Source organism: Oryctolagus cuniculus, chromosome 18, assembly GCF_051225735.1.
Source record: "Oryctolagus cuniculus isolate XC-2025 breed Fujian yellow rabbit chromosome 18, ASM5122573v1, whole genome shotgun sequence".
In the NCBI taxonomy this organism is placed as follows: domain Eukaryota; kingdom Metazoa; phylum Chordata; class Mammalia; order Lagomorpha; family Leporidae; genus Oryctolagus; species Oryctolagus cuniculus.
Genome location: NC_142884.1, coordinates 62,701,447 through 62,725,303, shown reverse-complemented (window position 1 = coordinate 62,725,303; position 23,857 = coordinate 62,701,447). Strand labels below are relative to the sequence as shown.

Sequence of the window (23,857 nt, the reverse complement as noted above, 5' to 3'; positions counted from 1 at the left end):
ATTTGCTTTTACTCTTATAGGGTCTGTTTTATCTATGACATAGGATAGTCCTCTGGTAAAAGATACTCTTAAATCATAAGTGTTTACCTATGATTTTCTACCATCTGATATCACTCTCTTATACTCAATCTAGTTGTTTACTTTCATTTAGTTTCATTGCTTAGTTTTTTGTTTGACAAACAATATATGACAAAATGAGTATTTTTCAGTATAGAATGTATAAGAAACAGCACCTTTCTCTAAAGCTGAACTTTTTTTCCAGGCACTTTAAAGAACTACAGCCTTCAAATTTGAATCTTCTAACTGTAAACTATTTTTTTTTTATATTTACAAACCATGTTATTTAAAGAAAGTTGAAAAATACAAAAGTAGAAAACAGAATCATAAAGCAAAAATATATTGTGTATGCTTTTGTCTACTATTTTTTGTTTTCAAAATACAAGTTAGGGAATGCAGTTTGGACTGGTGCTTGGGACACCTTCCTCCCATGTTGGAGTCTCTGATCCTGATTCTAGCTTTCTACTAATATATACCCTAGGAGACAGCAGGTGACGACTCAAATGATTGGGTTCCCACCACTCACATGGGAGTCCGAGATTGAGTTCCAGGCTGCCAGGGCATTGGAGAAATAATGCAGCAGATGAGAGCACATGCTCTCTGTGTTTCTGCCTCACAAATGAAAAAATAAAGCATGAACTACTAACTATATGTGCACGAAGACCTATTCTAACTCGATTTCAATGCATCTAGTTGAAATTTTTTAAAATATAAATATTTGTAATATAATTTAGAGCAATATTCTGATTGTTTTATTAAAAGTGTCACGACATGTTAATTATGGGTCATCAAAATCATCTAAATGGCTATATATTACTGAGCTAATTACCTAACCCTTTTCCTACTGTCAAGCAATCACCATATTAAATAAAAAGATGGTAGCAGGAAGGACAAGCATTGTTTAATAGTTAAGTTAAACACAAACCCAGTTGAATGGCAAAAACACTTTGAATCTATTTCTATAGCTTAGGAATACCCAACTGCAGATTTTCCAACCTTGTTTTCCTTAAAGAACTTACATTTGGGAAACATACATTCTATAACAACATTTAAAAATTTTATGATACCAATTACTTAAATTTCTCTTACTGTGGACTGGATTTATTACTTTTAGATGAACTTCTAGACTTTTGATATAAAGCATGCATACATAAATATTACAGTATTTGATATATAACACAAGGCATCAGTATAGCATAGTAAAGAGCACAAACTCTAAGTGAGACTATTTATGAATTGGAATACTGGTTCTACCACAAACTAGCTATGTGACTCTGGGTAACTTACTGAACCTTGGGCCTTCATTTCATCTCTAAAACTTTCAAAAACTATCATAAAGCGTTGTTAAAAGAATTCAGTAAGTGGGGCCGGCACCATGGCACAATAGGTTAAGCTTCTGCCTGAGGCGCCAGCAACCCATATGGGCACCAGTTCCAGTCCTAGCTGATCCACTTCTGACCCAGCTCCCTCCTGATGGCCTGGGAAAGCAGCAGTAGTTCTTGGGTCCCTGCAACCACGTGGGAGACCTGGAAGAAGCTCCTGGCTCCTTGATTCAGATCAGCCCCACTTGGACCCGTTGTGGCCATTTGGCGAATAAACCAGTGGATGGAAGATCTCTCTGTCTCTCCCTCTCTAACTCTGCTTCTCAAATAAAAATATAAAATTTTTTTATGTGAAAGAGTTACACAGAGAAAGAGAGGCAGAGAGAGAGGTCCTCCATCCACTGGTTCACTCCTCAATTGGCTGCAACGGCCGGAGCTGCGCTGATCCAAAGCCAGGAGCCAGGAGCTTCTTCCAGGTCTCCCACATGGGTGCAGGGGCCCAAGGACTTGGGCCATCCTCCACTGCCTTCCCAGGCCACAGCAGAGAGCTGGTTAGGAAGAGGAGCATCCGGGTCTCGAACTGGTGACCACATGGGATGCGGCACTGCAGGCGGAGTTCTTACCCACCATGTCACAGCAATGGTCCCAAATAAATAAATCTTAAAAATAAGAATTCAGTGAGTTTATATCTGTAAAGTTCTTGGCAACTAGTAAGCACTGTACAGGTATGAGGATACTTCAAAAAGTTCATAGAAAATGGAATTAAAAGATGTTTCTTTTGGTATGAAAAATGTTTGAAATTCATGCATGCTTGTATCTGCTTAAAGTTTTTTTAATTTAGCTGATATTTATCAAGTATTTACTATGTGCCAGGTTAAATGTTTCACACAAATTTGTCTAAAATAATCTAGGATAAAGATACTATTATTGGCTGGCGCCGCGGCTCAATAGGCTAATCCTCCACCTAGCGGAGCCGACACACCAGGTTCTAGTCCCAGTCGGGGCACCGGATTCTTTCCCAGTTGCCCCTCTTCCAGGCCAGCTCTCTGCTGTGGCCCGGGAAGGCAGTGGAGGATGGCCCAAGTCCTTGGGCCCTGCACCCCCTGGGAGACCGGGAAGAAGCACCTGGCTCTTGCCTTCGGATCAGCGCAGTGCGCCGGCTGCAGCGTGCCAGCCATGGCGGCCACTGGAGGGTGAACCAACGGCAAAGGAAGACCTTTCTCTCTGTCTCTCTCTCTCACTATCCACTCTGCCTGTCCAAAAAAAAAAAAAAAAAAAAATAGATTATTACTCCCATTTAAAGACGAGAAAATCGGGCCGGCACCGTGGCTCACTAGGTTAATCCTCCACCTGCGGCACCGGCATCCCATATGGGCGCCGGGTTCTAGTCCCGGTTGCTCCTCTTCCAGTCCAGCTCTCTGCTGTGGCCTGGGAAGGCAGTGGAGGATGGCCCAAGTGCTTGGGCCCCTGCACCCACATGGGAGACCAGGAGGAAGCACCTGGTTCCTGGCTTCGGATCGGCATAGCGCTGGCCATAGCAGCCATAGGGGAGTGAACCAACGGAAGGAAGACCTTTCTCTCTGTCTCTCTCACTGTCCAACTCAGCCTGTCAAATTAAAAAAATAATAATAATAATCTGGTTTGGAAGATGGATGTGGATAAAAAAAACAGAATACAACTGATAATTGTTAAAGTCTGGTAATGTTTATGGGGGGGTCATTATTTTTATTCTCTCTGCTTTAAAATGTTCATTTAAAAAGGTTTAAAACAGCAAAGGGGCAGCACAGATTAAATACTTCATTAAACAGGCAAACAATTGTTTTAGCTATCCTATATCAAAAATTTCAAAAGGATGTGACATACTTGATACTTATATTTTACATTATACATATAATCTGTAAAGGAGGCTGTCTTTAAATAATTGAGTATCCTCTCAACCAAAATGAAAAATTATCAAAGTACAAAGGCAAAAACATGCAAATATATATTAAGTGACTGTATATCCATGAATTAATTAAAAATATTTTCTTGAATAATTAACTCTTTTTTTTTTCCATTTCTTTCTCCTTCCTGATGATCTCTAGGATTATGACACCCTGGTTTGCTGCCCAGGAAACTGATGGGTTTGTACAGACAAATACGATTCCATAATATGCTCCTATATTGAATAGTATAAATAAAACTAAAAATCTGCCTACTAAGAAATCCTCCTAAAAATTCTCTCATTTCAAACTGTAGTTTTAAAAATACAAATATAACAACTAATTAGAGACTTTTATGCTCTAAATTATACTATTAAAACAACTTGGCTGATACCAAAGGAAAACAACACCATGTATTAAGCCAGACACTATACTAGGTACTTAATATTATTGTTAAAGCACCCAGACACTACAATAGGTACTTTAATACATATAAGCCCACTAAACTTAAGAGATACCTACGTTTTTACAGGAAAAAAAAGTTTAGAAAAGTAAAATCATTTGTGCCAGGTCACAGGACTAATAAAGTGCTAAACCAGTATTCAAACTTAAGCTCAATTACAAAACCCACTTTCTCCCCATTATACTAAGACCACCTCTGAAGGAAGCAAAAACTAAACTCAATTCAAACTCACTTATTTGCGCCCTTCTTAAAGTGAGCATTAAAATGTTTACATTGCTGGTTACATACTCCTATATATTTCATAGTGGCAGCTTGGCTTTGGGTAAAGAACACTACCGAAAATCCCTAAAAGGGCTGTTTCTGCTGGCGTGTGACTTATTTTTCCCAAAGTCTCTGAATTTCAGCCTTATTTTCTCATCTATATAATGGGGAAATTAATAACCTAGCAGTCCAACTCCAAGATTTCAACATCCAAAGATGATATATGTGAAATCTATAAAATCAGCAGTATTTTATGTCTTAAAATGCTCAAAACAACATAAAACAAAGTTTTCTAAAGTATCGTCAGCTGTTTAAACTAGTCCAAGATTAAATTAACACTGCCAGAACTTTCTAAAGCCCTTTTTCTCTATTCACAGCTTAATCATCATCTCGATTACTTGGCTTCCCTTATCCTTAAATATAATGCAATAGTAATTACATCAATGCTTTTGTAAATAAATAATGTATCATTCTGAAATGCTCAGCACACAAAAGTTCTAAATTTGTAATTTCCAATCTTAGTATGTGTTGGTGTCACTCTTTTAATTATATTCATCAGCTTAATGTTTGGGCCTTTTCACATTCAGTTTGTGTATAAAAAGCTAGAATTAAGCTTTGGAATTCTAAAGTAAAACACCCAACACATAATTTGTAATGATTTTTGTAGTGTTTTTTTGTTTTCTTAAAGTTTCTCAAAGCAGGTACAACAGCCAACAGCACATCAAACACAGCAACAAAACCCAATCAAACATTCAGCTGCCCTAAAAGAAGGATCAGGCTCTTTAGGAGAAAACATTGTGTGAGTTTGCAAAGTTTCACACTTTCCCATTTCAGAAATTCCATTTCAGAGAAAGCCTTTGCATACTAACACAATATGCTTCAAAAATGGCACTTTGCTGACCTTCCAATAGTCCAGCTCTATGAAAATTCTGTGATGGGTGTAACTTCAGAGAATCTGAAAAACACAAAAAGCATTAAGTACTTTTTATGCTGAATGAGAAAAAAATGCCAAGGATAGCATACATCTCTTAAATAATTGTCATGTATCATTGTGAGCTAAAGCCCATATTTATGAATATATTCCCTGCAAAAGGAAGGTTGAACTGCCTCTCCATTGGTCTCTAAGCTAAACTTAGATTTTCATAAAGCACTTGTTTCATGGAAAATTATCTGATTACTGCCCAAATGGTGTTAATGTCTTGACTATTTTTAGCACCCAATTGTACCACATTAGCCCTGCTCTAAGAATGATCTCTTGATGGTGTCTCTTCTTTTTGACACTCAAAACTACAATATTTCCAAGCTATTTCAGGTAATGATGTTCAAAAAACATACAGCAGGACAGTGGCTGCCAACTGAAGTCACTGAAGCAAGAGACAATGGCTACAGTTACTAAGTAGGACTCTGTGTACAAACTCAACCGCCAGTCTAGAAAGTCCAGTACCTTCCAGAGTAAGCCACCTCACTCCGATTCACTTAAACAACTTAAATACACTAATGTGAACCTGAAGTCCCCTTTGTTAGCTAGCACACGGTGGAAACTGCAGATGGATTCATCAAACCAGAATCAGGAGAAACGCCGAATTTCTCAGGAAGGGGGTTTACAGCGACAGGTTCTTTGCTTAATACGGAAACATGCACAGGTAAGAAGCCAGCTATGTCTTGTGCCCCTTTCCAGTGGTTTAAGGACTCATGTGTGCAGCGGGAGCATTTTGGTGTGCCGCCCCTCGTACAGGGAACCTGTTCTGACACATTCTTGTGGTGTCCAGTATAGGAATTTAACCCCAGTAGAGATCAACTCGAGTGTTAATATTTCGGATGCTGGGAATCCCCTGCAGGCCTTGACCAGAAGAGTTTTCAAATGAGACATCTCTGCCCGGTGCCCCCTCTCCACCACAAGCCCTGGAACAGCAGAGGAGAGAAAATTCTCAAAGGACAGCGTCTGTGTCTCAGCTGGTACTCCAGGGAGATGAGAGGAATAAAACTAATCCAGAGAGAGCACCCCTATCTGGGTAAAAGACAGGGAGAAGTAAGTAATTAGAATGCCACGGAGGTGGGGAGAGAAAAAAAGAAAATTCGGTCCCTTTCCAGCAACCCGATGACGGGGAAAGGAAGAACGGCCTGGCGGAGGGGGGGCCGTCCCAACACCGGGAGGGAGTGGACTAGGCCGGAGCGAGAGGGGGGTAGAACGACGGCGCACAAACAAGCTCGAGGGGAGAAAATGGTGATCCTGTACCCAGAACCGGCCCCAGGCCACGCCGCCCGCCTGGGGGCAACTTTGCCCGGGAGGAGGGTCCTGGTAAGGGGAGCTGCGGCGCCCCGGGGAATCGCTGCGGCCCCCGCGCGGGGCCCAGCCCGAGCGATCCCCGAGCTGTAGAGGCCCGGGCCGGCTGCGCCGACGGCTGCACGGAGCCATCGGTGCCGCAGAGACCCGGGGGCCGACGGAATCCGGGCCCCGAGCCGCCCGCGGCTCCGCGGGGGAGGGGCCGCCGCTCCTCCGCTCGCCCCCTCCACTACCACCACCACCATCACCCCGACCCCGGCGGCTCCGCGCCCCGGCCAGGGAGGCTTCCCCCGGGACCGGGCCTCTCCACCCCCACCCCCGGACGGGACCCCCGGAGCACCCTCGCGCCCCGGCTCCCCGCCCCCACGCCCCACCCCCCACCCCCCAGCCTGACTCACCTCGCGAGTACAGGGACTTGGGCGATTCCAGGTCTAGGTCCGCGCTGAGCAATGAGATGAAGTCCGAGGGCATCGCAGCTCGACCCAGCCCGGCCCGGGGGCAGCGGGAGGGGGGGAGCGGCGGTGGCGGCGGCACCTCCTCTCCGGGACCGCGGGCACCGAACCGGGGGTGGCCAGCGAGGGCGGCTGCTGCTGCCTCCTCCTCCTCCTCCTCCTCCTCCTCGAGGGCAGTGACTTCCACCGGGCCGAGGAACGGAGAAACGGCGGCGGGCTCCGCAGAAAACTCCAAAGAGACGGATTCCCGGCGAGCCAGGAGAGAGGTTCGGGGCGGGGAAGGGGTGGGGGGAGAGCCAACGGGTCCGTTTCTTGCTTCTCCTCAGCGAGAACTGACTGTCGCCGCCACCGCCGCCGCCGCTGACAGGAATCTGAGCCCCGCCCCCCCGCGGGGCACTGCGCAGGCGCGGAGGGGGGCGGCCGCGAGCCGGGAAGAGCCGGGCAGCCGCCGGAGGGCGGAGAGGCGCGCCACGGAACAGCATCAACAAGGGCCTCGCTTCCTGCCGCCGCGGCCCGGGCTGCCGTTCCCGAGCCGGGAGCGGGCCCCACCGCCGGGGAGGGAGGGGAGGGAGGCGGGGAGGTGTCCGAGCGCTGGGGCCCCGAGGAGGGAAAAGGTGGTTGCGGCGACCTGGCGACGGCGAACCTGAGGCGGCCGGCCCGGCTCGGGCACAGGAGGGACCCCCGAGATTGGTGGCTGCCGGGGAGGGGGGGTCCCCAGGGGAATGGGGTGTTCTCGCTCGGACGGACCAGGGTCTTCGTAGACACGTCTACACTGCATTGGCCCAAGGACTGTCGCTCTTGTTTCTTGATGAGGAAATGGCAGACCGTGTTCTGAAAATTTTGAGTTACTGGGTTTTTTTCCTCGATTTTTTTTTTTTTTTTTTTAATTCAAGTTCCTTCTCCCCCTCTTCCCTCTCTTCCCCACCCGGGCCTTTGGCGGCTGAAAGGTTTAAAAGCGATCTCCCTTGTTCTGGAACGTCTGGGTTTATTCGTAGTGGGAGATAGAAGACAGTTTAAAAATTGGATCGGGTCACTCTACCTGGCTGTGGCAGAGAGGAGAAGAAAAAAAGGAAAACCCAAACCCTGCGCTTCCAGTGTTTCACTTGTGGACTAGGCAAGGATGGGGAAGAACACACAGAACTGAGTTTTTAGCTGTTCTGTTCGTGGGGCTGAAAGTTTCCGTTGCAAACACAAAATCCTCACCTACACCACAGGCTGTTTCCTGACTCTATTTAATAGACTTCTGGGAAATTTTTAATCAAGTTATTAAAATATCAATTGGAGTGCGGGGTGTGCATCCTGGGAAATAATTTTCATCTTGTGTGGATTATTGATGCCACGTGGGCCAGGTTTTGAAACTATTCGAGTTGGGTTAGTTCTTGTTATCCCCCCCCCCCCAGGATAGTTACAAGTCATAAATATGCAGTTTGTTGTTTTCTTTTTCATATGTATATTTAAATTATAGAGCCCCACCCCCCACCCCTGAATCTGGCCATTTCATCTGGACTTGGAGTGTTGGGTCTGGGGGAAGAATCTCAGAGCCAAGAAGGCCCCCATGCAAGTGTCTGGGGTGGGGCCCTGTACAGTTCTACCTGCAGACCTAGAATTTAAACTTGTGTTACCACAGCCTCCCCATCTCTACATCTGGACACCTGATGCAAGTTGCCCAATTATGGTCCCTGAATTCTGTGTGGTAATCAATCAACCCTGGACATTTTCCTCCTGACAGAAATGAGAAAGCTTTTCAGAGCCACCCCAAGATGGCAAGCAGAACAGGAAACGACCTCTCAGATGTCCACGGCCACTGTGTGCTGTTGAAACAAGTCTCAAGGGAAGTCCCTTTCCTGACTGGTAAGACCTCCGACTCCTTGGCGAGAGGGAGAGTCAGCCCTCACGTTACCCAACAGGCCGAGGATTATTGGAACCCCATAGGTGTTTGAACTGGGGTAAGTCCCTGATGGAGCCCTCTCCCCTCCGTGAGTCACTAGGTAATGTGAGAAGAGGAAACTGCAGGGTGCCCGGCAGAACCCTACTAATGGGAAAGCTGGGTGAGTCACTGAGCGGGTCCCCTTTCCCCAGACCTACATCATCACTCAGTAAAGGAAATCCCCAATACTGTTCTGACCCTCATTAAAAAGTCAAGAGTTGGCAAGGCCTCTTCCACCTAGCCTCCGTCTTCTCTGCCCTTTCTGTGACTTTTTCCCCCACTGCTGCTTTGTTGTTGACGGTCATCAGCTTTTCCCTGACTTGATGACAGCAAAATGAAGAGGGGTCCCCCATCAAATTCCCTGGGCTTAGGCCTCGCCTGACCAGGCCCTGCGTTGAGCACTGATGGCATCTAAATAGATATTTGAAAATTAAATGGTCCCCTCACCATCCCGTTCCTTTCAGAATTACATCCTTTGAAAAAAGTGCTTATATTGGTTTCATGGCCATGCTTTGCAAACAGCATGGAGACCTAAATTTTCATTTTGCCCTTCAGATTTCAGTGACTAAAAACACAAATTTGTTAGTAAACAGTGTTTGATGTGCTCTGAGCACAAAATACCATGTAACCTGCATGGTTGTAAAAACTTATCTGATCATTGTGTCGTTAATAAATCATATGCTACCTCTAGTTCCCTGTTTCCATCTGGGGTCACATGTCTCAGTTCTGTTCCATTGCATTTGATATGAAGAAGTCTAGTAATACATCTTAAAAATCACCCCCTCATCCTCATACCCTTCTCATAAAACTTTCTCTGTGTAGAATAAAAAGTAAAACTTTATAGATCTAAAAATTTGGAAATTTCCTTTCCTTGAAAATTACAATAGGATCACAAAACAAAACATACAGATGTAGTAGTTTGTAGAATTCCCTTATATTATAATCATATATCACATTTCCTAGTCACTTGATTAAAATTTCACAAGAACCCAGATTCAACTACACAATTGTGTATATTATGCAATAGAGTGGCAGTTTTTACATTGGTGGTGTGTTCTTTAACCCCTCCTGGACCTGTTTAGGCACTTTGTGAATTGTGTAGCTGGATCTGTTCTAAATGAAAGAGGTTCAAATATCAACCACTGAAAAGGAATTAAGTAAACTCATACAAAACACAGGAACATGTTGTCACAAAACCTACAGAATCTTTGGCATTATAATACTATTAAGGCAGTTAAAATAATTTTAGTCACACATATATTGTGAGGAACCTGCTAAACAAACACAAAATCTGAAAGGAAAATTTCTAAAGCACTTCAAGTAATAAGACCGAAAAAAAAAAGTTTAGACTACAAATTATTTTTGCCCTACCTTGGGATCATTCATTATAATGGAGAATTGATAGTGGTGAGAAACAGCAATGACCTCATTTGTGCTGAAATTATAATCAAATTGTGTTTCATTATGTGTCAATTTTGACCCTATGAATATGTTCTAGCAAATATTGTTGAAGGCAAAATTAGTTTCTGTACTGTTTGCCATCAGGTTTAGAACACTGTTTTTCCTTACATCTTCCAAGGTACCTAAATCTTATAACCAGGCATCTAATACACTTGGCTGAAATACTTCTGTATTTTATGAGTTGATCAGAGTCAGGGTTTTCATCCGAAATCTGAGAGACCTCTTTCAAGGTCTAGCATATTTGCCAAGTCCTGAGCTACAGTGCAGTCAGCTTAAATCTGGAGGACTCAGTGGGCAGTGAGAAAGAAGGTAAATGTCAATGAAATTCAAAGGATGGATTAGGGAGGAGAAATTTTAATGAGAAAATAGAAACCCCTGAGCCCATTAAACCAAGAAAAGAAGAAAAATGAAAGATATTGTCTCTCAATCACTCCAATAATAGGCAAGTTAGGGGCAGGCGCTGTGGTGCAGCAGGTTAAAGCCTCAGTCTGCAGTGCTGGCATCCCATATGGGCGCTGGTTCAAGTCCCGGCTGCTCCACTTCCGATCCAGCTCTCTGCTATGGCCTGGAAAAGCAGTAGAAGATGGCCCAAGTCCTTGGGGCCCTGCACCCACATGGGAGACCCGGAAGAAGCTCCTGGCTCCTGGCTCCAGAGCAGCACAGCTCCAGCCATTGCAGCCATTTAGGGAGTGAAGCAGCAGATGGAAGACCTCTCTCTCTCTCTCTCTGTCTCTACCTCTCTGTAACTCTGCCTTTCAAGTAAATAAATAAATCTTTAAAAAAAAAAAATAGGGAAGTTAGACATATGCAAACTGTGAGCAAGTCCTTATTATACTGGCCCTGATTCCCCAAATTATATTTGCCAAGATGCTCTTTCTGCTTTAATCATACTGTTTGTTTAGTCTATTTTGTTATCCCACTGCAGCTGTGAGAGTAGTTTGAACAAAAGTATCACGTTGTCTCAATTTAGGGAGCTTTAACCCGAGGACCATGGATTTGCTTCAAGGTATCTGTGCTCTCCCTTGCAAATTTTTGCAAGCTTGTACCTTTATGCATCTCTTTCCTCGAGATAAAGGTTAAAATTTTAGCCTTTGTAAGCTTTCTGAAAGGTCCATAACCAGAAAAGATGAAAAACATTCCTCCCTGTGAAGCAAATCTATTCTTCTCCCAGTCCATGAACAGATGCCAGCAATTACACCAAGGGTAGGGGATACAAAGATGGTACAAAGATGAATCTACTAAGTAAACTCCACCTGACAGGGGATTTGCCCTGTAAACAAACACCTGCTTCGTGATGGGTCTTCTGTGAGAGATCTATACAGGCATCTAGAAATAAATTCTCTTTTTGCTTTCTTAGCTGATAACAGAGGAAGAGGAAGGAATGCCATGCTATGCACCACACTCTTTCTTCTCCCACTACCCCTTACAGTTGATACCTCTTCACTCCAATCACAATTCCCTATGGGGATTAAAAGAAGTTAGACAGTTGCTGCCAGAGTCCTGACATATGAATGTTGACCGTGTGATTCATCATGGCCATGATGTGTTGATGCAAACATTCCAAGAAATACCTGGGCTTCATTGGACTTTGTCAGTGGATAGTCAAAGAAACTGAGTATCTTTGTTTCAGCTTTGCTGAGGATTATGGCTGAATACTTAGGTTAAGAATGCATTGATAAAATAGTTGAATTGGTCATCCATAACTAAGCCCCAGAACTGAAGGGCTAAGTTGAAGTTATTGTACAAACTAGACTGGCTTTAGAAATAACATTTCCACCTGGGAAGCATTTGTTTCAGCCAAATAAGAAAATGTGGACTGGCCCAAACGTGGGAAAAGGCATACAATGGACCTGCCTACGGGTGTTAGAATCTAATTATAAAATAGAGTTGAGAGTATTCGTTTATTTATTCATTTCAATTTTCCACCTGTAAAAGTCCTACTTTGCTTCAAAATCCAGCTCAGGTAGCACTTCCGTGTGAATTCATCCTGTACCCTTCCAAGCAATGTTAATTATTCTCTCCCCTGGATTCCCATAGCATTTTGTTCAAATTGCTGGCATAGTGATCATCACAATAAATTATAGTTCGTGAGTCTCTCTGTGATAAATTGTGAACACTTGATTGTACAGTGTCTGGAAAGGTAAAAATTAATAAAATGCAACTCTTACCTTAAATAGCATATAATTGATTGTGAGCACATAGCTCTAAATCTCAGAATGAAACCATCATTGACATTTTAATAAGAATTTGATACTGGACACAGAGATTAATAGAATGGAAGAAGAAACTGGAAAGGTAAGAACAGAGCAGAGGCAAAAGGCCTTGAACAGTATACCAAGGATATTGTTCTTCATCCAGTAAGCACTGGGAAGCACTGAAGGTTTTTGAAGAGGGGGCATGACCACCTGAACAGAGCTATATTTTAAGAAAGTAGCAGAGGCACCAGTGTAGGGAGTAAACTGGCAACTGAGAGGCTGGTAAGAGAGACCAGCCAAGAACCAGAAAGGCCCTAAATAGCGGGGCAGAAAAAAAAAAAATAGAAGGAATTGCATATGCTAGACATTGTGGAAGTAGAATCAAAAGAATCCAGAAATTGCTTGAATATTCAGAATGAGGGAGCGAGAAAACTCTGGAAAAGGAGAAGGAAAGACAGAGATTTGCAGTGTCCACCACTGGGCTCATCATCATTGCAGGGCAACAGCTGCACCCACCAAAAATGTTAACAGAGAAGCAAACACCACTAAAAATGAGTCACCCAAGAGGTCTTCTACTCTATACTTCGTTATCTGGAAGAGCAAAGATTCTAATCAGAAAAGAAGTTATCTTAGACTTACTCTTTAGCAGTCGAAAATCCAAGTAAATACAACTGGATAGAACTCAAAGGGTAAATCGGTGAGACACCAGTCTGCATGAGCATGCTTTCCCAAATTTCACTCCAAACATGGCTTGAGCATTAATATTTAAGACAGTAAATGTTCATTTTTACAATAACTAAATGTGGAAGAAGTTCAACAGTCCTAATGGCCAACAATTCTTCTGTAAAAGAAAACAGGTTTCTAAAAATAATGTCTTTAAGGAGTATCTATTTGGTTTTTTTTTAAAGTTTTTTTATTTAATAAATGTGAATTTACAAAGTGCAATTTTCGTATTGTTGTGGCTTCCCCCCACCAACCTCCCTCCCTCCCGGCGCCCTCCCCTCTCCCACTCCCTCTCCCGTCCCGCCCTTCATCGAGTCTCATTTTCAATTACCTTCATATACAGAAGATCCACGTAGTATACACTAAGCAAGGATTTCAACAGGCTGCACTCACACAACCGCTCAAGGTATAGGGTATTGTTCGACTAGTAGTGTTGTCTTTAAGTTTCATAGTAAAACACATTAAGGACAGAGATCCTACATGGGGAGCCTGTACCCAGTGACTCCCGTTGTTGATTTAACAATTGGCACTCTTACTCATGACGTTAGCAGTCCCCTGAGGCTCTTGCCATAAACTGTCTAGGCTATGGAAGCCCCTTGAGTTCACCAACTCTGAACTTGTTTAGTCAAGGCAGGAGAATCCATTTGTAAACCCTTCCATTGAATAATAATGTACCTAAGGTTTTTCTGTAAGGTCTGGACCAAGGATCAAAGCATGTAAAAACCAGGTAGAAAATAACCTAAGGGAACTCTGAACTCAGCCCTGAGAGCCTGAACTGAAGTTGTAAGGAACAGGTAGACCTCTGCCCTATGTAACCACTAAATAAATATCTGTCTTGGGTGAATGAGGAATCTGAGAAAGAAAGTCAGAGTTACTTCAAAAGCAAAGGAGAGGCTGTAATGTATGAGCCAGTCAACCCTAAATCCCCAATCAGACATGGACTTCAGTGGTGGGGACCATTGCTAAATATGGTGCCCACTGTGTTCTCATTTCTTCTAGATAGATTTAGTATATTTTCTGTTATCCTCATATACTTCAGTGATCAGAAACTTCCAAAGGAACATGTCATCACTCATGTGATCCAAGATAATACTTGATCTCTCTCATGGATGTGGCATGCCCCTTATGTTAATGTATCAGAGGGGGCAGATGTGTGGTGCAGTGCCTGATAAATCACATAGCACACCCACACCCCATACTGGAGTCCCAGGTTGAATGCCAGCCCCCGTTAATGGGCACCTTGAGAGGCAACAGGTGATGGCTCAAGTACTTGGGGCCCTGCTGCCCACATGGGAGTCCTGAATTGAGTTCTGTGCTTCTGGCTTTGGCCTGTCCCAGCCCCTGCTGATGTGGGTGTTTGAGGAGTAAACCAAAGGATGGAAGCTCGCTCGCTCTTTCTCAAATAAGTTAAAATAAATAAGTAAAACTCCTTTAAAAAGTGGGATCAGGGGCTATTTAATAAAGTAGGAAGTGAACTGACCTGGAACTTGGAGTCCCGGGCGGGCGCTCTTTGGATCTTGGCACCTACTGAGCAGACATTCACACCTCTGCTTAGTGAGCCGAGTCTCCTTCAAGGAGAGCTTGTGCTTGCCCTCCGGACTTAATCTTGGGTGGGGTCGGGCCGGAGCCACTGGCACCACCTTGCCACAAAGAGAAAAGAGCCTCTTTGCAATGGACTGAGCACAAGGAAGCAGAGCCAAGACGCGGAGAGGAAAACCAGAATCTGGGAGAAAAAAAAAATCACTGGAGTCTCCGGAGGAAGCCACACCTGACTTCAGTTATCTGAGTTGATAAATTCTGTATTTTTGCCGAGAAGGTTTGGGATTGGCTTTTCTGTCACTTCAAAGCGAGAGTCTTAACTTGATACCGTCTTCCCAGGTTTATGAAACGTTCTTGGGCCTCTGCCTCCTCCCTGTGAAAGAAGTAGGTTAGATTGTTTATCAGGCAGGGATTGTGTTTGGCTGCTAGTGACAAACACCAGTGTCTTAGAGGTTTTATTTTTCTCATGCAAGAAGCCTGGAGTTGGGCCATCCCTCCCAGCAGGCTCAGCCCCAGGATGCCAACAGGCACACAGCTTTCTAGAGGCGACCCCTCCCTTGTTCTCATAGAGACGGCCTCTGGGCAAGAAGGGGAAGAATGAAGGGCATAGCGGGAAGACCCACAGAGCACCCCACCTGAAAGGAAGGCTGAGAAATGTGTGGGGGTTTGTAATGGGTTTATTGATGCTCTCGACTAAACTGTCAATTCAATTCCAGCTTCCTGCCTATGCCCACTCTGAGGGGAGTCGGGGAGGGTTCAAGTGGTTGTGTCCTTCTGGACTTAATTCTGGGTGGGGTAAGGCTGGAGCTGCCACAGGGGAGACTTGGATTGAGTTCCTGGCTCCTGACTTTTGCCTGCCTCCTGACTTTTGTCAGCCCTGACATTTGAGGAATGAACCAACAGATGAGAGCTCTTTGTGTCTCTGTCTCCCTGTATCTCAAACAAATAAACAGAAATTTTAAAAATGTAAACTGGGTTCAGTTGGCAGGGGAAAGTAGATATTGGGTAGATGATTATAGTACCTGCCACAGAGTATGTACGAGAACAGGTAACCTCCCTCTCTGAAATCCCATAATTTCAGTCTTCTTTCTAGTTTTTACATACATAATTTCCTAATGGAAAATAGCTAAAGGTTCTGTGGGAAGGGAGCACTGTTTATAGTTTAGGAGAACTAGAGGTACATCGCCATGCATGAAATGACAGGTATGCACCTGAGACGTCAGGTTACAGACATAAGGCTTTCGCAGCTGCAGCGTTCTCTCAAACTTTCGTACCTTGCAGATTCCAGTCCTCAGAAAGCTTATTCTTACTAAGCCCAGCTGTTCTGATCCCTTCTTCAGGCAAACTACACTTGGCTTTTCCTCCTTTCAGTCCTTCTCAGTTGACTTCCGATGCTTGTGTTTCACCTCTCTGAATTGCAAACTTGTGAAGAACAGAGCCCAACACTTCGCACAATGCTGGATTTGTAGCAAGCAATCGATAATGTTTGAGCGGTGAATGAATGAATGAATAATTGAAATCAGAGTTTCTATTTCTTTTCTCTCAGAACTCTGTCTTCAATGCATGCTTGTTAACCGCCTCTCAGAGTCATTACCAAGGCAATTTGTATCCTAGGCAGCCAGTTTTAGAAAGCCTTTTATTTTCTGTTTTCAAATCCTCTCTGTTCAGCCCTGCCCCACAAGTCATCCCTGGCCACTCCCTTCGACTAATTGTTTCACTCAGGCCCCTTCCCATTTTAACAGATTAAACATCTTACCTTCAGGAAATTGTTTTGTCTAAATTAAATTCTGAACACAGCCATTTCTTCAAACATAGGAGGTACCATGTTTATGGATGCTTTATAAAGGCATCAGTAGGGCTGTTGGCACATTGGGCTAAGCTACCACCCGCGATGCTGCCATCTTATATGGGTGCCAGTTCCAGTCTCAGCTGCTCCACTTCCTTTAATGCAACTGGGAAAGCAGCAGAAGATGGCCCAAGTGCTTGGGCACCTAGTTGCCGCAGGCAGAGGATTAGCCTACTGAGCCACGGCACCGGCCTCAAAATATTTTTAATTAGGCAGAAAATATTCATAGTAATCTGTTTTACAATAATAAAACCAGTCTTCCTATCCTGGTTAGAAACAAAGATAAATAAATAGAATAGATAAAGTAGAAAGACTATTGTAAAGAAAATTGTTGACCATCTCAATCATTGCAGAAGAAACACTGTAAAATATTAGTCATGATTTAAAACACTAAGCAGAGTAGGAATAAAAGAGAATGTCTTTAACCTAATTAGGGTTTAATTAAGATAAGATTCACTGCAAATGACCAAAGGGGGAGGGCAAAACAAAACATCAAAACAGTGGCTCAGATTTCTTGCTCATGTGACCAGGCGCAGGCTCTGCCAAGCAGAGCAGCTGCGCGATCCTCAAACCCCAAGCCCCTTCTTGATTTTCTGGCCTGGTTCCGTCCTGTGGACTGCGATGGCTTTTCTACCTCAGCCATCGAGAACAGACCCCAGCAAACTGAGAGGAGGAGGAAAGGAGAGGGGAGAGCTTTCCTGCCCTTCAAGGACAGCACCACTTTTAATTATCGCTCGTTAGCCAGAGCTTAAAGATGGAACCAGTCTGCTGCCTGCCAGGGAGAAAGACGATGTATGTTTTGGACAGCTAGATGACCAGCTAAAACCCAGAGGCTCTTTTACTGCAAGGAGAATAGAACAGATACACTGAGACAGCTGTCTACCAAAAACCTACAGCAAACCTACAGCACACGTCACAGTTAAGAGTGAGAAACTAGGAGCAGTTCATTGCAATGGGAAACAAAAATGCTTTCCACTCTGTGTTACTGTTAAACCTTGTCCTAGACAGTCTAATCAATATAAAAACAAAAAAAAATCCTTCATAAATATGAGGAATAGGATTAGAAAATAGAAAAGAAAAACCTTTGTTGTCTGCCATGGAAATGATTATCTATGTAGGAAGTCCAAGAAAAACATTAAAATAATTCAGCAAATTTCTGGTAAAGAAAACATCCCCATATCAGTAGTGTTGTTAGTGATAAAAATACACTTTCAAGGGGCCGGCACTGTCGCATAGTGGGTAGAGACACTGCCTGTAATGCCAGTATCCCATATGGGCAAGGTTCAAGTCCGGGCTGCTCCACTTCCAATCCAGCTCCCTGCTAATGGTATGGGAAAAGCGGCGGAAGATAGCCCAAGTGTTTGGGCTCCTGCCACCCATGTGGGGGAGCCTGATGAAGCTCCTGGCTCCTGACTTTGGCCTGGCTCAGTCCTGGCCTTTATGGCCACTTGGAGAGTGAACCAGCAGGTGGACGACATCTCTTTCTCAATCTCTCTATCTCTTTCTCGTTCTCTTACTCTGTAACTCTGCTTTTGAAATTAATAAAATAAATCTTTAAAAAAAATACAATTTCAAGAGCAACAGAAACTAAAGATGCCTATAAATAAGACAGGCAAGGCTTTTAAGGAGAAACTCACAAAACATTATTGAAGGACATAAAGGAAGACTTAAATGGACGGAAACTACACTATATTTGTGAATTGAAGGACTCACTATTATAAAGTTAAGCCGTAAATTCATTGTAACACCAATCAGAATCCCAAAAGGTCTTTTTATGGGTCTTTATAACTGATAACTGGTTCTAAATTTCATATGTAAGAATAAATAAGCCAAAAATAGCCAAGATTATTCTGAGGGAAAAATTAAGGAGGGAGGACATTGACTTACCAGATAGGAAAACTTTATCATAAAGCCACATTTTTTAAAATAACACAATATTTGTTTAGGGATAACCACGTAGATTAAAAGAGCAGATTAGGCCAGAAACAGCTTAAGTACATAAGGAAAAATGGCATGAAACAGAAATAGCATTGCCATCAGCAGGAAAAGATGAGAAACTCAGTAGTTCTGGAACAGTTAGCTACTTGTACAAAAATTTTAATTAATTGTTTCCTTACCTTGCACTAGATTTAAAAAATTCCAAGTAAATGAAAATTTTAAAGGTAAAAAAACAAGTAAAAATATTAGAAGAAAATGAAGAGTAAATCTTTATTTAATCAGAAGAAGGAATAATTTTGTTCCTGACAACTCAAAAGTACAAAGCATAAAGAAATATATTTGAGTATTAAACTAAAAGTATCTGTGTATAAAAGATATGGTAGAAAATATCAAAGGAGCAGTGGATTTGACACAGTGGTTAAGATGTCATTTGGGATACCTGCATCCTCTACTGGAGTACCAAGTTCAAGTCCTGGCTCCTCTGCTTCTGCCAGCTTACTACTAATGTGTACCCTGTGGGGGAAATGATGGCTCAAGTGCTTGGTCATCTGCCACCCATGTGGGAGACCTGGATTGAGTTCCAGGCCTGGCTGGCCCAGCCCTAGCCATTGCAGGCATTTGGAGAGTAAAACAGCAAATGAAAGATCTCTGTCTCTTTGTCTCTCTCTCTCTTCAAATAAAATAAAAATATATAATTTTTTAAAAAAAATCAAAGGATATTTATAGACTAAAGATATTTAAACCCATTTACCCAATAAAAGATTAATACACCAATATTCTTTCTTTCTTTTTTTTTTTTTTTTTTTTTTTTTTTTTTTTTTTTGATAGGCAGAGTTAGAGAAACAGAGACAGAGAGAAAGGTCTTCCTTTTCCATTGGTTCACCCCCAAAATGGCCACTACAGCCGGCGCACCGCGCTGATCTGAAGCCAAGAGCCAGGTGCTTCTCCTGGTCTCCCATGCGGGTGCAGGGCCCAAGCACTTGGGCCATCCTCTACTGCCTTCCCTGGCCACAGCAGAGAGCTGGACTGGAAGAGGAGCAACCGGGACAGAATCCGGCACCCCAACTGGGACTAGAACCCAGAGTGCAGCGCCACAGGTGGAGGATTAGCCAAGTGAGCCGCGGCACCAGCCAATACATCAATATTCTATCAAATCAATTTTTAAAAAAAACCATAGTAATCCAATATTTAGAATAAACAAAGGTTGTGAATAAGAAACTCATCAATGAGAATCCTAGTTGGGCAATAAATATATGAAAAGATGCTCAACTTCACCAGGGGAATGAAAATTAGAATAAAGTACACGTTTACATTTATAAAAGAGGATAAAATTTTTTTAAAGGATTTATTTATTTTACTTGAAAGTCAGAGTTACACACAGAGAGAAGGAGAGGCGGAGAGAAAGAGAAAGAGAGAGAGAGAGAGAGAGAGAGAGGTCTTCTACCCACTGGTTCACTCCCCAATTGACAACAATGGCCGGAGCTGTGCCGATCCGAAGCCAGGAGCCAGGAGCTTCCTCTGGGTCTCCCACATGGGTTCAGGGGCCCAAGGACTTGGGTCATCTTCCACTGCTCTCCCAGGCCACAGCAGAGAGCTGGATTGGAAGTGGAGCAGCTAGGACTCGAACCAGTGCCCATATGGGATGCCGGCACCGCAGGCAGCGGCTCAACCCACTACACCATAGCACTGGTCCCAAAAGAGAATAAAAATTAATAGACTTTATATTTGTGAACAGTTTTAGGTTTGCAGGATTTTTTTTTTTAATTTTTTCAAGCTCCAGAATAAGAGTGCCACTTTTTAAAAAGATTTATTTATTATTTGAAAAGTCAAGCAATGGGGGAGGGGAGGTCTTCCAGCTAGTGACTGACTTCCCAAATTCTCACAACAGCCAGGCCTGTGCCACATTGAAGCCAGGAGCCCAGAACTCCATCCTGGTTTCCCACATGGGTGGCAGGGGACCAAGTACTTGGGCCATCTTCTGCTGTCTTCCCAGGCACCTTGGTAGGAAGCAAAATTGGAACAGAGCAGCCAGGACTTGAACCTGAGCTCTGATACAGGATGCCAATGTTGCAAGTGGCAGTTTAACCTGCTGTGCCACAATGCTGGCACTGATTTTCTTTTCTTTTTACATTTTTTACTTACTTATTTATTTATTTGAGAGGCAGCAAAACAGAGACAAAGAACTGGTTCACTTCCCAAATGTCCACAGTGCTGAGGTCTGAGGCAAGCTGGCCCAAAGCCAGAAACCAGGAATTCAAGCCAGGTCTCTTACATGAGTGGCAGGAACCCAGTTCCTTGAGCCATCGCTGCTGTCTCCAGGGTCTGCATTAGCCAGAAGCTGGAGTCAGGAGCCAGAGCTTGAACCCAGGTACTCTAAAATGGGATTCAGGCATCTTAACTGGTGTCTTAACTGCTAGGCCAAATGCCTGCCCTCAGAAATCTAGAGTGTTCCCATTGACCTTATGGCCAGTTTCCACTATTGTTAACATCTTCCATTAGTGTAGTACATACACTGCATTAATGCACAAATATTGATTCATCATTGTTAGCTAAAGTCCACAGCTTATTCTGGTTTCTTATATCATTTAATGTCTTTTTGATACTCGTGATCCTATCCAGGTTACTACCTTTCATCATGTCTCCCTTGGGCTGCTCTTGGCTGTGAGTTTGTCAGCCTTTCCTTGTTCGTGATAACCTTAACAGCTCTGAGAGGTATTGAACAGGTACCTTGTAAGATACTCCTCAACTGGAATTTATCTCATTTTTTTTTCTTGTAATTACTAAGGCAATGGGCTTTGGGGAGGAAAACCACAAAGGAAAAGTGCCATTTTTGCTACATCATATCAAGGGCACATGCCACCAACTTAATTGTGATGGTTGAAGTTGACCTTGACAAATTTTAGGATCTTAAAATTCTCAGTGTAAAAGGACAAAAGGAAAGGAAATGAGAATTTCCTAGTGGAATTATAAATCAGTGAGAAACAAAAATGCTCTTTGGCTAAAAAGTTGGCAATATCTAGGAAAGGTGGAAATGTCCATGCTCCCGAGGTAGCAGTTCCAGGTCTGGGTTTGAGAAGCTCACACGTGTGTATAAGAAGGCATGCACGTCCCAACACTATCTGTAACACAACTGGGAACTGGGTCTAACGGCTGTCATTGCTGACCCTGGAACCACTGGTGCCTGAAGCTTGACCAGCTCCCCTGCAACCCAGAACATGTTCAAATAAAATTCCATTTTATGTCTGTTTGGAATTCTCACTTGCACCCTCACTGAGTCCTGAATCATACATGTAGATTATTGTCAAGTTACTCCGAATCACTATCTCATTTTTATAGAAAGGAAAAAGGCAACAACTACTCAGCAAAGCCTAAATGTCTAAAGTCTAGGCCCTAGAGGCTAATTAAACCAAATCACCAACATCTCTGGTGTTTACAATGAGCAAACTACTTCAGGTAAGTCTGTTGATCAAAGTACAAAATCAATCAATGAAAGAAATGAAATAAACATCATACTCAGAATAAACTGTTTTATAAAGTGATTCTTTATAAGGCTTTATATTTATATAAATAAGTTCAAGGTGAAGTTCTTCTGTTTATTTTAGAATAGAAAATATTTCAAATATACGGAAACTAGGTGCCATTTATCCACCACCTAGGTTTCACAGATATCAGGATTACCCATATTTCTTTAACATTTAAAAATATTTTTAAATAGATTAATGTTTATGAGAGGCAGGGAGAAACATACATATATAGAGATCTCCCGTTCCCTGGTTCACTCCCAGATTCCCATCATAGCTGGGACCGGATCAAACTGAAGCCAGGAGCTGGGAACACAGTTCATTTCTTCCACATGGGTGGCCGAAGCTCAGTTTCTTGAGCCTCTGCCGCTGTCTCCTCGGGTCAGCATCAGCAGGAAGCTGGAGGCAGGTAACTGGGCCCAGGTCCTCCAGTACAGGACATGACACCCAATAGGCTAAACACCTGCTCCGCATGTTTTTTAGAAAGAAAAAAAGACATTATACATAATTCCCATTCTCTACTTCTTACCTTTCTCATTCCCTGTAGTAACCATTATTCCGAAGTAGAGGTACATCATCCCCATCTTGTTTTTGCCACATACAGACACAAGGATATCTCATAGTTTGAATTTGCATTGTCCTATCACTAGTGAGCCTGGACATCTTTTCTGATGTTTTCATCTTTTATTGTTTCCCTTTCTATTTCCTTTACTCATTCCTTCATTCTGGGTTGTTTTTTTCTTAGATTTGCTGGAGTTTTTTTTTTTTTTTTTTTTTTTTTTAAGATTTATTTATTCATTTGAAAGGCATAGTAGGGACCGGCGCTGTGACACAGCGGGTTAACACCCTGGCCTGAAGCGTGGGCATCCCATATGGGCATGGGTTTGAGACCTGGCTGCTCCACTTCCGATCCAGCTCTCTGCTATGACCTGGGAAAGCAGTGGAAGATGGTCCAAGTCCTTGGACCCCTGCACCCGCATGGGAGACCCAGAAGAAGCTCCTGGCTCCTGGCTTCGGATCGGTGCAGCTCTGGCCGCTGCAGCCAATTGGGGAGTGAACCAGTGGATAGAAGACCTATTATTTCTCTCTCTCTGCCCCTCCTCTCTCTGTGTTACTCTGACTTTCAAATAAATAAATAAACCTGAAAGAAAGAAAGAAAGAAAGAAAGAAAGAAAGGAAGGAAGGAAGGAAGGAAGGAAGGAAGGAAGGAAGGAAGGAAGGAAGGAAGGAAGGAAGGAAGGAAGGAAGGAAGGAAGGAAGGAAGGAAGGAAGAAAGAAAGGAAGGAAGGAAGAAAGAAAGGCATAGTAACAGAGAGAAAGAGAGAGACAGCAAGAGAGGGAGAGAGAGAAAGAGAGAAGGCTCTCCCACTGAGTCAATCCCCAAATACCTTCACTAGCTGGGGCTAGACCAGGCAACAGCCAGGAGCCTGGAACTCCATCCTAAAAGGGTTGCAGGGATTCAAGTAACTGACTTATTATCTGCTGCCTCCCAAGGTATGCATTAGCAGGAAGCTGGATTTTAAGACAAACCAGGACTCAAACTCAGGGATTCCGATACAAGATGCGGGCATCCCACGCAGTGTCTGAATCACTGCATCACACCCCATGTCACAGTGCCTGCATTCAAGGCCCAGCTGCTCCACTGCTGATCCAACTTCCTGCCAGTGCACACACTGCCCTAGGAGGCAGCAAATGATGGCTCAAGTAGTTGTGTCCCTGCCACCCATGTGGGGAGACTCAGAGTGAGTTCCAAGTTCCTGTTTTGTGTCTTAACAGCCCTCTTGAAGAATGGGAATCTTGAGCTAGATAGGAGAACAAAAACCCAGTTCCTTCATCTATAAAATGAGAATAGCACCCACTTCACAGAGTAGGTGGAATGAGGAAATGAGATTTAATGATTATGTGAATATTGATAACTCACTGTGCCTTACTCCCTCTCCCTGAGA

At 43.4% G+C, this 23,857-nt stretch overlaps 1 protein-coding gene and 2 long non-coding RNA genes across 12 annotated transcripts in view; 1 reads left to right on the top strand and 2 right to left on the bottom strand.

The window, feature by feature from the left end:
- The window catches only part of NFAT5 (nuclear factor of activated T cells 5), a 155,524-nt gene extending 148,677 nt beyond the window's left edge, over positions 1 to 6,847 (bottom strand). For 2 of the 8 annotated variants that reach the window (XM_070062630.1, XM_070062633.1), the window contains exons 1-2: positions 6,708 to 6,846; positions 4,927 to 4,980 (exon numbers count right to left, since the gene is read on the bottom strand). Coding sequence is in view for 4 of the 8 variants with exons in the window: in XM_002711666.5 (XP_002711712.2) it covers positions 4,927 to 4,980; positions 6,708 to 6,780 (127 nt within the window). In the remaining 4 variants the exon portion in view is untranslated. Of the gene's footprint in view, positions 1 to 4,926; positions 4,981 to 6,707 lie in introns of all 8 variants that reach the window. The other 6 variants (XM_002711666.5, XM_008257548.4, XM_070062631.1 and 3 more) reach the window with 3 other exon arrangements.
- Positions 6,188 to 13,289, top strand: LOC127491369 (uncharacterized). Of its 2 annotated transcripts, XR_016225351.1 has the most exons (5): positions 6,188 to 6,324; positions 6,739 to 7,027; positions 8,491 to 8,612; positions 8,750 to 8,809; positions 11,507 to 11,641. It is a non-coding gene; the product is annotated as an uncharacterized LOC127491369 (long non-coding RNA). The 2 variants fall into 2 exon arrangements; XR_016225352.1 differs by lacking the exon at positions 8,750 to 8,809 and having other exon boundaries at positions 11,507 to 13,289.
- A 92-nt stretch (positions 13,290 to 13,381) lies between these two features.
- Positions 13,382 to 23,857, bottom strand: part of LOC149120998 (uncharacterized) — a 46,465-nt gene continuing 35,989 nt past the window's right edge. For both annotated transcript variants that reach the window (XR_016225343.1, XR_016225344.1), the window contains one exon: positions 13,382 to 14,979. This is a non-coding gene — a long non-coding RNA (uncharacterized LOC149120998). The remainder of the gene's footprint in view (positions 14,980 to 23,857) is intronic.